The sequence below is a fragment of the Macrosteles quadrilineatus genome, unplaced genomic scaffold (assembly GCF_028750875.1).
Source record: "Macrosteles quadrilineatus isolate MER2022 unplaced genomic scaffold, UCM_ALF_1.0 Scaffold_6__1_contigs__length_79288215, whole genome shotgun sequence".
In the NCBI taxonomy this organism is placed as follows: domain Eukaryota; kingdom Metazoa; phylum Arthropoda; class Insecta; order Hemiptera; family Cicadellidae; genus Macrosteles; species Macrosteles quadrilineatus.
Window position 1 is genome coordinate 63,748,351 of NW_026542599.1, and position 13,539 is coordinate 63,761,889.

Sequence of the window (13,539 nt, forward strand, 5' to 3'; positions counted from 1 at the left end):
TTTTTTTTTCTTGAGGAAACAAGCAAGCAGTTATAAATTATAGTAAATTGTGATATTGTATTCTAAATCAAAAATGTATAGATTTTGGCCAAACATACACTAACTTGTTCATACAACGGTAGTGCTGATATTCTTAATTTATGATCGTATTCGGGTGTAGTATCTATTTTCATAACATCGAATAACTTAGCTATTGTAAAGGCAGTGGTTAAAATTATGATTAACAAAACAGCTGACAAATTGTATTTTTAGATGTAGCAGTAGCAGAAGCACTCAAGCAGACAAGAAAATTTGTATTCCGACCCGATCACCGATCTATTAGCTGTCAAATTGAAGCGGTTTTTATTAGTCTTTAATTTCTTGTATGTGTTTTAATCAATGTCAACGATAAAAGAGGTTTTCATTTGTGTCTTAATATTTTAAACACTATTGACCAATAGATTTCTTTACTTAAATTTTAACAAATGGAACCTGCTACGGACACAGAAGATTGCCCCTCAAACAATGAAGGTTCAGAAGCAGAAGTCGATAAACAAGATGACAGTGATGTGACTTTAAGACATAGAAAAATCATGGATTGTGCTAAGGAAACATTTGAGTCAGGTATGCATGCACTTGAAATGCATGTAAGTTCATTATGAGGTTCATTCAAATTTTTATTAAAAATAATATATTTTGAAACACACTTGCTCTAAGTGGTTTATTTTCTTACAGTAGGCCTATAGATAGTTACAAATTTTATTAGGCCTATAAGCCTTGCACTTTCCTATATCATGTTCCTTACCACAAAATCGGAAACTGGTTCTTTTTGATTAATTTTAAGGTTTTATTACATGAATATTGTCTTTCTTATTTGCCAAAGCAGCCACGTGTCTATCTCTAACTGTCTCTTAGCAATTGAGATTGCTTTGTCAAGCGTCAATTCAGTTTTGGAAGCAGCTTTGATTTGATCCTGCTTCTAAGTTAGTAATTCCAATCACAAATATAGGCATATGGTATCTCTTGAAAAATGCAAATCCTCAAAATTGCTAAACACTGCCTGCTTTTTTATTCTTGAAACAAAACTGTCGATATTTTCCCCTTCCTCCTGTCTCAGCTGGAAAACTTATATCTCCCAAAAACAACATTTAAGTGTGGTCTAAAATGATCATCCAAAGCTTTTATCACATTTTTTTAAAAAGAGGTTGGCGGTCTCTTTAACCTTGCATTTGCCCGTCCACATAGACTACACATAGATCTGTGCGTGGAACGTACATCCATCAAAGCACGGGGTGAGCCGGTACAGTATAAAGGTGAACTGTACTGATAAAAGTTTGTTGCGTGACCAGGATCCGAACCCACGACACTGCTGCCTTGGGTCCAAAGTCCGCGACGCTACCAGCTGAGCCACCGACTCACAAATTATCATAGGACTCATCATTTGATACTTTGGCTGCACTTTAGTACCTGTCCTACACTCATTCGTATGAATATATCGATCAATATATCGAATACGGTAATCTATATAGGCTATCAATATTTTTTATTCGAATGAGTGTGGAACAGATACTAAACTGCAGTCCATAGTTTGAGCAAATTGAATGTTTCCACTGCAAATTCACCACCAATGTTAAGAAAAAGAGCCTTCTTAACTTTGTCTGACTGCTCTTCATTAGCAGAGGCTATGAGGAATATTTCAAATTCTTGTTTGAATTTACACCATTGTGTAGGCATCTTATCACAATCACTAATTAGCAGGTAGTTGTTACTCCATTTTTTGTTCACACCTGATACTATGAAACAAGTTTAATTAAGAAATAATTAAGACAAACTGTGGATAGTATTTAATGTAAAAATATCCAGCCAAAATCAAAAACAAAACAGAAAAAAATAAACATCAGCAATAATAAATAATAACAACTGTGTTATTTACACATAGGCTTATATACCGGTAACTTAAAGTATATTACAGCTTCAGCATTTATAAGACAATTTATTTTACAGCTCCCCAAGGAGGCTACATCAACAAACTGTAATAGCCTACATAATTAACTTTTTTATAGGCTAATTAATTATGTTATTCATGAAAACCATTGTAATGATTTTAAGTAGATAATAGCTTATTAAAGCATAAGATATTGTTGTGTTCTAGCATCACGTATGCTACGTCGCAAGATTCCATGTACAGGGCATCTAATGACTCCTCGGAGATTGTGGATTCAGACTATACCTACCCATGTAAGTTGATTTTATAGTTAAAACACATTTTTTATTCACACTCAGCATATAATACAAGTAAAACCGCACTATATGAGGCTGGACGATAGACCTACCTGTTTTGTAATTCAGATTGTAAACATTATTTAAGATCACTAAGCCTTAGTAATGTAAATTATTTTAGGCTATTTTTACACCCATTTTAATGGCCAAGAGAGCTAAAACATTACAGTTTTTTATGCTGCCTAGTTTAAAACCAGTAGAGTACAAAAATGCATTGTGGTTAAGCCATGAGACTGTATAGCAAATGTTTTTATTTACATCTGATCAAGACAGATGTTTTGTTGTGATCTATCTATCTATCTATCTATCTATCTATCTATCTATCTATCTATACTATTATAAAGAAGAGGTGGTGTCTGTGTGTGTGTTTGTATGAGCTAATCTCAAAAACTACTGGTCGGATCGGGCTGAAATTTGGCATGATGATAGCTCACATTCCCGATTAACATATAGGCATATTTTTATCCCAAAAAATCCTTCGGGGCTCCGCACCAGTGGCTCTGGAGTTTCCCATGTTAACCTTATGAGAAATGGAATTAATGAATCTTAACAGCTGTTTCAATTAAACAAGTTGGTTCTGTTCTATGATGTTCAATAGCATTAAAAGTTACAAGGATTACCAACAGGGTTCAGCACTAGCACTATTATTTCTTTTACATTGATGACAACAGCAAAAGGTGAGTGAGCGTAGCGAACGAACTTCAACCTGGAGGCGAGTGAGCGTAGCGAACGAGCTAACCTGAAGGCAAGTGAGCGTAGCGAACGAGCTAACCTGAAGGAAAGTGAGCGCAGCGAACGAGCTCCAACCTAAAGGTGAGTGAGCGTAGCGAACGAACTTCAAAAAGAACCGAAATTTCTTAAACCATGTCCTCACTCATAACTGCTATAAGCATTTGATACTTATATGCCAACCCCGTACGAAGGACGGGTACTCTGCTAGTACTATTATAAAGAAGAGGTGGTGTCTGTGTGTGTGTTTGTATGAGCTAATCTCAAAAACTACTGGTCGGATCGGGCTGAAATTTGGCATGATGATAGCTCACATTCCCGATTAACATATAGGCATATTTTTATCCCAAAAAATCCTTCGGGGCTCCGCCCCAGTGGCTCTGGAGTTTCCCATGTTAACCTTATGAGAAATGGAATTAATGAATCTTAACAGCTGTTTCAATTAAACAAGTTGGTTATGTTCTATGATGTTCAATAGCATTAAAAGTTACAAGGATTACCAACAGGGTGCAGCACTAGCACTATTATTTCTTTTACATTTATGACAACAGCAAAAGGTGAGTGAGCGTAGCGAACGAACTTCAACCTGGAGGCGAGTGAGCGTAGCGAACGAGCTAACCTGAAGGCAAGTGAGCGTAGCGAACGAGCTAACCTGAAGGAAAGTGAGCGCAGCGAACGAGCTCCAACCTAAAGGTGAGTGAGCGTAGCGAACGAACTTCAAAAAGAACCGAAATTTCTTAAACCATCTCCTCACTCATAACTGCTATAAGCATTTGATACTTATATGCCAACCCCGTACGAAGGACGGGTACTCTGCTAGTATTATAAATGAGAAAGTTTGGATGTATGGATGTATGTTTGTGACAAGTGAATGCGACAAATACTGGTCGGATTGGGCTGAAATTTGGCATGATGTTAGCTCACATTCCCGATTAACATATAGGCATATTCTTATTTCAAAAATCCTTTCGGGCTCCGCCCCAGTGGCTCTGGAGTTTCCCATGTTAACCTTATGAGAAATGAAATTATTGAATCTTAACAGCTGTTTCAATTAAACAAGTTGGTTCTGTTCTGTGATGTTCAATAGCATTAAAGTTACAAAAATTACCAACAGGGTGCAGCACTATTATTTCTTTTACATTTATGACAACAGCTAATTTGCAACCAAAAGGTGAGTGAGCGTAGCGAACGAACTTCAACCTGGAGGCGAGTTAGCGTAGCGAACGAGCTAATCTGAAGGCAAGTGAGCGCAGCGAACGAGCTCCAACCTAAAGGTGAGTGAGCGTAGCGAACGAGCTCCAACCTAAAGGTGAGTGAGCGTAGCGAACAAACTTCAACCAGGACGTGATTGAGCCATGCGAACGAGATAATCTTGAAAATTAAGAAGTTAAACGGGGCAAAGCCCGCGGGTTACAGCTAGTTGTAAATAAATTACTAACTTTTTGAAATAAAACTAGACTGGATGAAATAAGTGTTCTTTATTCTTTTAACTTAAATTAAAATAAATTTGTAAAACTAATCTAATCTTTAAACTAAATTTACTTTAAACTTAAAACTATACCGTACTTCTAAACTTTACTGAACTAAATTTATATACGCTTCCACAAATAAAACTTCTTACTATACAAGAAAAATCTCAAAGCTCGATCCAAATTTCGTGACATGCATTGTTATGCAGTACTTTGTTATAAACTGAGATATTTTTAAATGGGGTTAAATTGTAATGAAACATGAAAATAAATATTTCATTACAATTTTATATTCGCCAATCAAATTTTCTGATTGTTTTTAGGAGTGTGACGTAGTGTTGATGTTTCCCTCGGGAGCTCAAGACTTCACATTAATGTGGTTGCTGTCTCGACTGCGAGCTGGCACGCCGGGACTCGTGGTACATGTGCGCCACCATTCGTCATCAGATAGCTACGGTTTCTACCTTACGGCACCATTTAATGTGTGAGTGGTTCTCTTTCAATAGACATGGTTTAGCCCCTGAGCTGAATTGATGACTATAATATACAATTACCTCGTCACAGCTCCGTAGTTTCCGTTACGGCCGTTTCGGCATCAAAATGCCATCCTCAGATACATACATCCACCTGATTTGGCGTCGTCAAACTTGATATACACACGTAACACGATAACAAACATTTAAAACATAAAAAACGAAAGACAGGCCTTTCGCGCACATGATGAGTACGTGTACGGAAGCTGACTGGACAACTGCTAGTTCGTCCCAGCCGTTGCGGTATTATCTCTTGGACTTTGATCCCTTGGCTTGCTTCGTTTGATGATGTTATTGAAAATAGTGTGAGATTTAAATTGTAGTTGGTCATTTAGTATGGATTCATTGTTGTATTTTATTTTATGGGCTTTATAAACCCCTTGGGGGGATTAACCCACAGCCACCTCTAATACAAGGCCCTTCTGGGTCCGTCTTCACACGTGCTAGGCTATAACTTAAATGAGAGTTTTGCTATTTTCACTGCTCTATAGATGAATGAAAGATATTTAAATGGCATTATAATACGGTAGTGGTTTTTGTACTATAATACAAACATAATGTTTGTTTGCTTGTAGGCCTATTTTTTGTATTGTAATAATTGCCATGAACGTGAAAATGCCTTGTGAAACTTCCAATTGCAAATGAAAGAGTAAAATAAAAAATATCTTGAATTGTTGATTGTTTTAATATACCTAATTATTTTCATGTATAAATATTCATATTTTTGTTTTAGCCTACCTGACGAACCATAAGTCTAGATAGCTACGACAAAATTTTAAATTTTCTTTTCTTGTTTGAAGGCCTACTGATTAAATCATCTATTTTCTTTGAATAATTATTATCTACGTTTGCCATTGTGGAAACGATCTCAGAAGCTCTCAAAAGCTAGGCCTTCATATGGCTTTCCACATTCATTATAATGTGCAAAATGAAGCTAATAATTCACGTAAATTTATTATTATTATTATTATTTATTAATTATATGCTAATATACAGCCTTAATTGTTGCAAAATGAAGTAAAGTCCCCGACTTTGTTCTCGTTTGCTAGTCAAATTTATTCATCCTGATGTTGACTATTCTTTATCCTGTTGCCTTCCTCTTGTATGCTTTCTTCAGGAGTCTTTCTCTTTGTCGTTTTTTGTGTATCAAGATACGAAGGTAAATTAGAAAAAAGTCTAGGTACGGCATTCTCACCTAAAACTGGCTTCTCGCATCTATTTTCGCACCAATCACCGTCTTTATTCTTGTATTTTTCCATAAAACTAAGGTCATCTTCGTGAAAATATTTCATGCAGACACGAGAATTGTTTGAAGGTGGCCAATCAGACCGAGGAATATCACGACTCCACTGTTGCTTACGCACCGGATCAAAATTGTGTTACGAAGCATGGAAGTAGAGCCAAAAAGAGATGTTTCTCGGTTGAGTAACAGAAACTGTTACTGTACAGATTTTTTCAAAGATATTATTTCACAGTTTTTTGTCTCTTATAAATAATTTATTTGATTTTAAAGACTGTACAACATCTTTGTATTTTTCATGTGTAATTGTGTTCAAATACGTATGTTATTCATTGTGATTCCTATCAAATACAACATTTAGCTATGTTTTAATGGAAAATAAATATGTTGACTACCATAATTTAATACAGTCTAGTATTTTAAAACCCTTTCCTATTTAATAGTACCGTACCCGGTTTGGGTATTAACCTAAATTTTACGTACCGTATCCGGGAAGCCTGCACTGATATCCTTTTTTCTGGTTAATCAGGACTTGAGTTTAGTGTAATTTACAGTAGTTTGATTTAAGCCCTTAAAATATTTAATATTTTACAAAAAAAATTTACATCAACACATTTGTTTCATGTGTAGGTTAATGAAAGCTGCGGAAGAACTTCATCTTCCCAAAGCTCTGCGGGCAGAGTTTGGTGGCGGACTTAAGGAGTTTGTTCAGGCAGAGGTATAAATCATTCTTATCAGCGATTTTGCTATTATTTATATGTTTTCAAATATTCCTACTACCCTAAAATTCCATTTACAGCTTTTTAGGTTCACTTTAAGAAGTAAGTGCTTTATGTTTCACACTAAATGGTGTCTATTTACATTTTCATAAAGCCTAAGATTAGTAAGATTTTTATTAGGTCTACCTTGCCAATCTTGTTTTATTATCATCAATTGGTTTGAAACAGTTTTTATTTCATTTTTTTATTGTGGCTCATGATTAGTTCCCTTTAGTGTCCTAAGATGTACAATTTTTTACTTGTTTGTTAGAACAGGGTTCTACTTTAATTTTTTCCTGACATAGGCCTACTAAGTTATATTGTGTGAAAATAAACAAATATTTGCATATGTTAAAATAACACCGCCCCTCCAAAGCAGAACTACTGGCAACAGTGATATATTGTCGCAGAAAGACAAGGAGGGCTGCAGAAAGCCCAGCCTGCCTGAATAGTTGTATTTTAATTTAATTTAATTTTTGAAAAATTATTTATTGTCACAGACAATATTAGGGCCACATGGCCCACACTTAATCTGTATACATTTCTGCAGAAAAATGCTACATTACATTTAGTAACATTTTTTTTACAGAAAATATTTCTGTAAAAAGTCGACAACTTTATTTTCTGCAGAAAGATTCTCCGTTCTTCAAACAGTAACGCTACAAAATGTCATACATTGAACAAAAGCTACGACGTCAATACTAAGTGCATCGTTCAGGAAGAACGCATAGAATAACTGAATTGAATTACCAAAGCGACTCAATGTAATAACAGTAGGTGTTTTCGAATCGATACAAGCGTATAAATCTTATTTATTTCCAAATGTTCATTAAAACTCATGGTTCACTTACATTTAAATCTAACTGCGCAAGCCCGTACATTTAAGTCCATTGCAACAAGTTAAAAAACGTTCTGCTTTGGGGCACCGCCGCCTAACTTAGTTCCGCTAAAAGTTCATAGTTCACACCAAGCTTCATGGTTCACCTCTTTTTAATCCATGCATACCAATAGTAAGCAAATAACTGGTTGTAGTGCTCATCTAGTATTCGAAAAGACATTGATTTGATCCTGAAAATCTGGAAGCTTTTTGGTGGCTCAACACTGTAACCCAGCTGTTGTTAATAATTTTGCTTCTAATATGGTCCTGGCTGAAAAACCAGCTAACCTTACTTAGATCAGTAACGAAGCTGTCATTTCATTTATTTAATGCAAACTTGTTCTTAGCTTAAAATCTGTGCGCTGGTGAGTCAGTGTCATATAAAATGAGGTTGTTGGTTTTAGGTTGACTGTTTTGAGGGAACAGAAGAGCCAGATCACTTCTTCACCACACAAGAGCGTCAGTGGCTAGTGCTACATCTCCTACAGACTCTGAGAGCTACGGAGGGAGACGCCATCGCAGGACTCAAACTGATCGAGGGACAAGCCATCGGTGAGTGCAACTTGACAGGAATGTTATTAGTGTCGGTTTAAAGCAATACAGTATTCTGTATATTAAATACATTCTAAAAATTCTATTTTTATAAAGATCTTTTGGATTATTTAATACATTTAAAAGAACTGTACACTCTAGTGCCAACATTTATTGTGTATCCTGCTTAGTTCAGGATTTTTTAAATTTGCCACTTCGTTTTAAATGTAATGTAGTTTTTACCCCACAAGTGTTGTGCAGTGTAAGTTTTAACATTTCATAATATAAGCTAATACCATGATATAATTCCAACGTTACCTAATTGTTTCTTTCAGTTCCAAAGTGTCTTTCTGCTGGAATCATAGCACAAGTTTTCCCCCTCCATGATCTTGATGCCCTTCGTAAGCTGCGGAACACATGGGTTCGATCATTCACCAGGACTCAACCTCTCGGTAGGTAACATACAGCAAAGGTTTGCATAGGTACTTACACCACAGAATCAGTACTTTAAGCTGTAACCTTCAAGATATAACCTGATTTAGCCTAAATACATTATAACATTACTGCATGGACCTAATTTTGACTATTTCCGCCATCTTACAAGTATAACTATGTAGCTGAATAGATATTATGCTCATTTCTGTTTTTTAGATTACCTCTATTTTTGTTTCAGATGAAGTAAGCACCTACTTTGGTGTCAAGATTGCCATGTACTTCGCATGGCTTGGTCATTACACCACAGCTCTCATTGTGCCTGCTATTGTTGGATTTACGTTTTGGGTAAATATTTTATTCTGTTCTCTGGAACAGCAATATTGCATTTTGCTTTGTTTGGAAAAAGTTCACTATCTCAGGGTCAACATATTTAGGTCGGGCCGGGCCAACAGATGGTCGTAGCGAATCTTCGGACTGAAAATAATTTTTCAGGCTTAATTTTTGATTGCAGAAAGTGTCTGTAAAGATTGTTCAATAGAAAATAATTGATTTTGTCTCAATCGGGAGGATTGTTATGATTGCAGTTATGGCGGGAGACGATGATGACGTCAGGTCACAGAGATATAATCATCTCCCGCAATCGCACAAAATGCTTGAACATCTCTCCCCATCAGAAAAAAATTTTGAATGTTCAATCATTTAATCTTTGTAGATGGTTTCTGCAATTGGAAATCAGCCCCTCAAATATGCACACCTCTAATGACACAACTCGAAATTAGTCCAAAAACTAGTTCTGGTCCAAACCAATCTCTGAACCCAACTCAACTCAAATGTTTCTGAGACCCATAGACCTCTATTCTAAGGCAGTATTGTGATTTTTAGATTTAAGAAGGTAAGCAACTATCTCACCTTAGTAAAAGTCCAGGTAGGTCACCGTAATTTCAGAAAACACAATATTTCGTCCCCTGGGAATTTTGTCAAGTGTAGACAGAGAGTTGGACTCGTTTTAAGGTAAGCTAGCTGCTCTTATTGTGGAAATCACACGCTTAACAAAATTAAGGCATTTTAGTCAACTGATACTTTTCTACAGATTGGATTCGGTCGAGGTGACCAAGCCACTGAGGATGTCGGGTTTGTTCTGTTTGCGTTCTTCAATGTGCTTTGGTTCAGTGTCTACCTAGAGGCATGGAAGCGCTACTGTGCTGAGTTGGCGTACAAGTGGGGCACACTAGACCAGCGAGATGAACTACTGCAGGAGCCTCGACCACTGTTCTCTGTAAGTAGCACTGACTTTTCCCTCACCAAGTATTTTGTCTATGTTTTTTGTTTATTTGTTCTATTTTTAGATGAATATAAGTTCTACAACAAGTGCAAGCTACTGTACATTAGGTAAACTGAAACCACGATAGTAAAATTAAAATCGATTGAAATTAGCTAGGCTGGAGAATTGTCCATGTTGAGTTGGTGATAGTGACTAAAAACCATAGACTAGGCAGCATATTCGTCCTTCTTCCCCAACCTAAATGAACGTAGAAAGACTACTACTGTATAAGGAGTTAGTAGCTCTGAAGGTTCTGTGTTTACACGGTTGCCTGTGAAAAATAATGGAAGTTGATTTAAATGTAATTGTAAAAACTAATTGTAAAACCCGAAACCTCTAAGATTGATTCACTTTGTGACTTTTGATTGCTTTATCAGTTTGTGAATTGTTCATGTTTTTATTTCACTATACATTTTCTTGTTTAATGTTTTGGTTGTAGGCCTACTAATTATTTGTCATTAGCCTATATCTTAATACTTTAATATTTTTTTATTGAAATGGCGACCATACAAAGTAGGTATTTTAAGCCAAGTATATCCTTAATAACTCAGCTGTTGTACACAGGGGCCCTTAGAAGTAAGCAAGGTAACTGGAAGGCTTGAACCCACTTATCCTGCGTGGAAGCGTAACGTGTTTCGTTATTTCGTCAGTGTGCCTGTGATAGCACTTTGCCTTGTCTGTGTCTTCATTGTTATGATGCTCAATCTCAAACTGCAGGTAATCGTAATTTTCGTTACTACCATATCGTACGTATATTTAGTTTCACTATCTCTACAATAGTTGGTAGAACATGGAATTGAATAACGATTCAGTAATCTTTTTTATAAATGCAATACCATGAAGCATACGTTCTATAGCCATGTCCAAGTTGTTGCCTGTTGCTGTTTCAGAATAAAAATTACTTAATTGAATCCAGTGCTTTCTGTAATATAAAATTTTCCTAGTTATTTACTAACTTTTAAACCATGCCAAACAGAAAGGTCAACGTTTGAAAAGATCATGAATCATCTTTAATGTCCCTATTAATCACAGTGCTTCTGTAAAAAATATTAAATACAATGAAAAACTTCCAATAACACCAATTCTATAAAAGCTTCGTATACTGTGTGTTTTTTACTTCATTTTGTAAGTTTTGTAGTTGCAGACTGTTGCAGCTAATCTATAACTATAACATACTGGATGTCTACTTCAGAATACAAAGTCATTAGCATTATTATGTAAAAAATATAAGATAATTGATGCTATTCGGCACAAACTATGTCCATGTAGCCCGATCATGGTATTTTCCTTCTTGGACTATGTTAATTAAAGTTTGTTTCTTATAAACTTACTGTTATCTAGCGCATTGCAATGTTGTGCATTTGTGAATGACTGCGTAATAATTTCTGTAACATTTGAATTTGAAATTTTTTATTTTAACTTATTTTCAGTAGATTGAGTGGATTTATGCCTGGTAGTCAGAAGGTCACTGATATGATCCAAAAAAAGTCAGTAGCTTTTTATTGTTCTAAACATGACCCTGTAATTCTTGATAATTGGCTTTAGAGGCTTTTCAGACTGAATTAACGTCTAATATTAGTTAGTAACAGATCTACAAAACGCATCACTCCCTCGATTTTTCATATTTGTGTTAAAACTGGCCCATTTACATCTCAATGTTATTTGTAATATGTCAATATGTAGTCAAAATATAAAAACTTATAGATCACTTCCTACAGGATTGGTGGGACAGACAGATAGAAGCACAAGGATATGCATTCTGTCTGAGCTACTTACCCAAGATTATGCTAGCCATTGGAATCACATTGCTGGATGAGGCGTATTACAAAGTAGCTTGTTGGCTCAATGACAAAGGTACGTTTACTTCCCGCTAGTGACATACACGGGCATGACACCGGGTTAGCATAGAACTAGCTGCACTACTTGTCTACTGCCAAGAAATATATACCTCTGTTTTGACTCGCAAGTGTTTTTTTCATGTATCGAGTTTGTTACGTTTTGTGTTAGTTGAATCGGTACAATTTTGCAATGTGTGACTAATCAACTTTAGAGCTTAGATGGTCTAACCATAGTTGTAGATGGTTGTGAGTTAACCCCACCTGTTCAACTCTTATAATACCAAAATAAATTTTATTGCTAAAAACAAAAGCAGCAAAAGAGAGCTGTGTTAAAATTAAACTGTGATTCTGCTAAAGTTCCCTTAAAACATCTGAACTACGTTAGCCTACAGTAGGGATGGACAGATTGTATTTTTAATTTGAGACAAGACAACATTTGACAGTTTTTCTAGTGATGTGTTGGTTCTATAAGACGGTTCTTGGGGAAATATCCAGGACCGAGTACCACGTTTAATCTATTGCTTACGTAACAGTACAGTAGCAGATTTTTCTACTGAGAAACAGTACTTTAAAACCATAACACTACTAGCTATCCAAGTGGCCAGATACGGAACTATTAAACAGCTGTAAAATTTCCTTCATACATACAGGGGCTATAAACTATTATGGCCACACAGCGTCCCTAGTATCAGGAGATGAGCATGAGTGGACGTTCATTTGACCTCGGTATTTCTTTTCTGCTTTATGTCTGTTCAGATAAATCTAATTGTAGTTGGTTTTTTACCGGAATGGAAAACCGTTTTCGGCCAAGAACTGAACCATGAAAAAATTGAAAAACCGATAAAATTAAAATTACACAAGTCTTCATTGCACTGATCTATGTCGTCATGGCCATAATCCGTGATTACAGTTCTATTGTTGTTATCTCCCGTGATCACAGAGATATGATCATGGTTACCTACCATAGCAGCGAAATCATGAAGATCTCTCCCAATTGTGGCAATTTATGAACATCTCTTGAGATGGCAGAGACAACAACATCTTGTCTGCAGTGAAGAAGTCTTCCACGATCACGGACACATCATTTATCTTCTCTCAAAATCGTGGCCAAATCATTAAAAGCTCACATGGTCATGGACATATAATTGTCACTCGGGATTGTAGCATAATTTCTGACGATTGGAACTGTGCCGATTTTAAACCACAAGGTTTAATGAACCACAAGGTTTAAAATCCGCGCCAAGGCAACAGACAAGTCCGTCCAACCATGATGTAACATGGATTGGTACGAGAGGGAAGGACTGAAACTGTGCCATGCGCAAAACTTCACTCGGAGTTGCACCACCATCAACTAAGGTTGCGTGTCGCCGGTGTAGGACAATTTTATCATTATTTAATTGGCAGCTCGGAAATTCGCGTTCAGGCAAAATTGTACGTGCATCAAAATTACAGCAATTGTCAAAATTTCCCCGAACTGCAATTGGGGGAAGTGTTTTATAAGTTTTAAGCCCAATCAGTTGAGATTGCCGGATTGATTGTTGCGTTCGTG

The 13,539-nt window shown here is 36.2% G+C and overlaps 1 protein-coding gene across 1 annotated transcript in view; it reads left to right on the forward strand.

Moving 5' to 3' along the window:
- Positions 1 to 285: 285 nt before the first annotated feature.
- Positions 286 to 13,539, forward strand: part of LOC128996186 (anoctamin-8-like) — a 32,906-nt gene continuing 19,652 nt past the window's right edge. The window contains exons 1-10 of the mRNA XM_054421324.1: positions 286 to 603; positions 2,132 to 2,217; positions 4,781 to 4,941; positions 6,861 to 6,948; positions 8,270 to 8,417; positions 8,732 to 8,848; positions 9,070 to 9,176; positions 9,922 to 10,107; positions 10,717 to 10,869; positions 11,871 to 12,006. Of these exons, the coding sequence (XP_054277299.1) occupies positions 465 to 603; positions 2,132 to 2,217; positions 4,781 to 4,941; positions 6,861 to 6,948; positions 8,270 to 8,417; positions 8,732 to 8,848; positions 9,070 to 9,176; positions 9,922 to 10,107; positions 10,717 to 10,869; positions 11,871 to 12,006 (1,321 nt within the window). The 5' untranslated portion in view covers positions 286 to 464. The remainder of the gene's footprint in view (positions 604 to 2,131; positions 2,218 to 4,780; positions 4,942 to 6,860; positions 6,949 to 8,269; positions 8,418 to 8,731; positions 8,849 to 9,069; positions 9,177 to 9,921; positions 10,108 to 10,716; positions 10,870 to 11,870; positions 12,007 to 13,539) is intronic.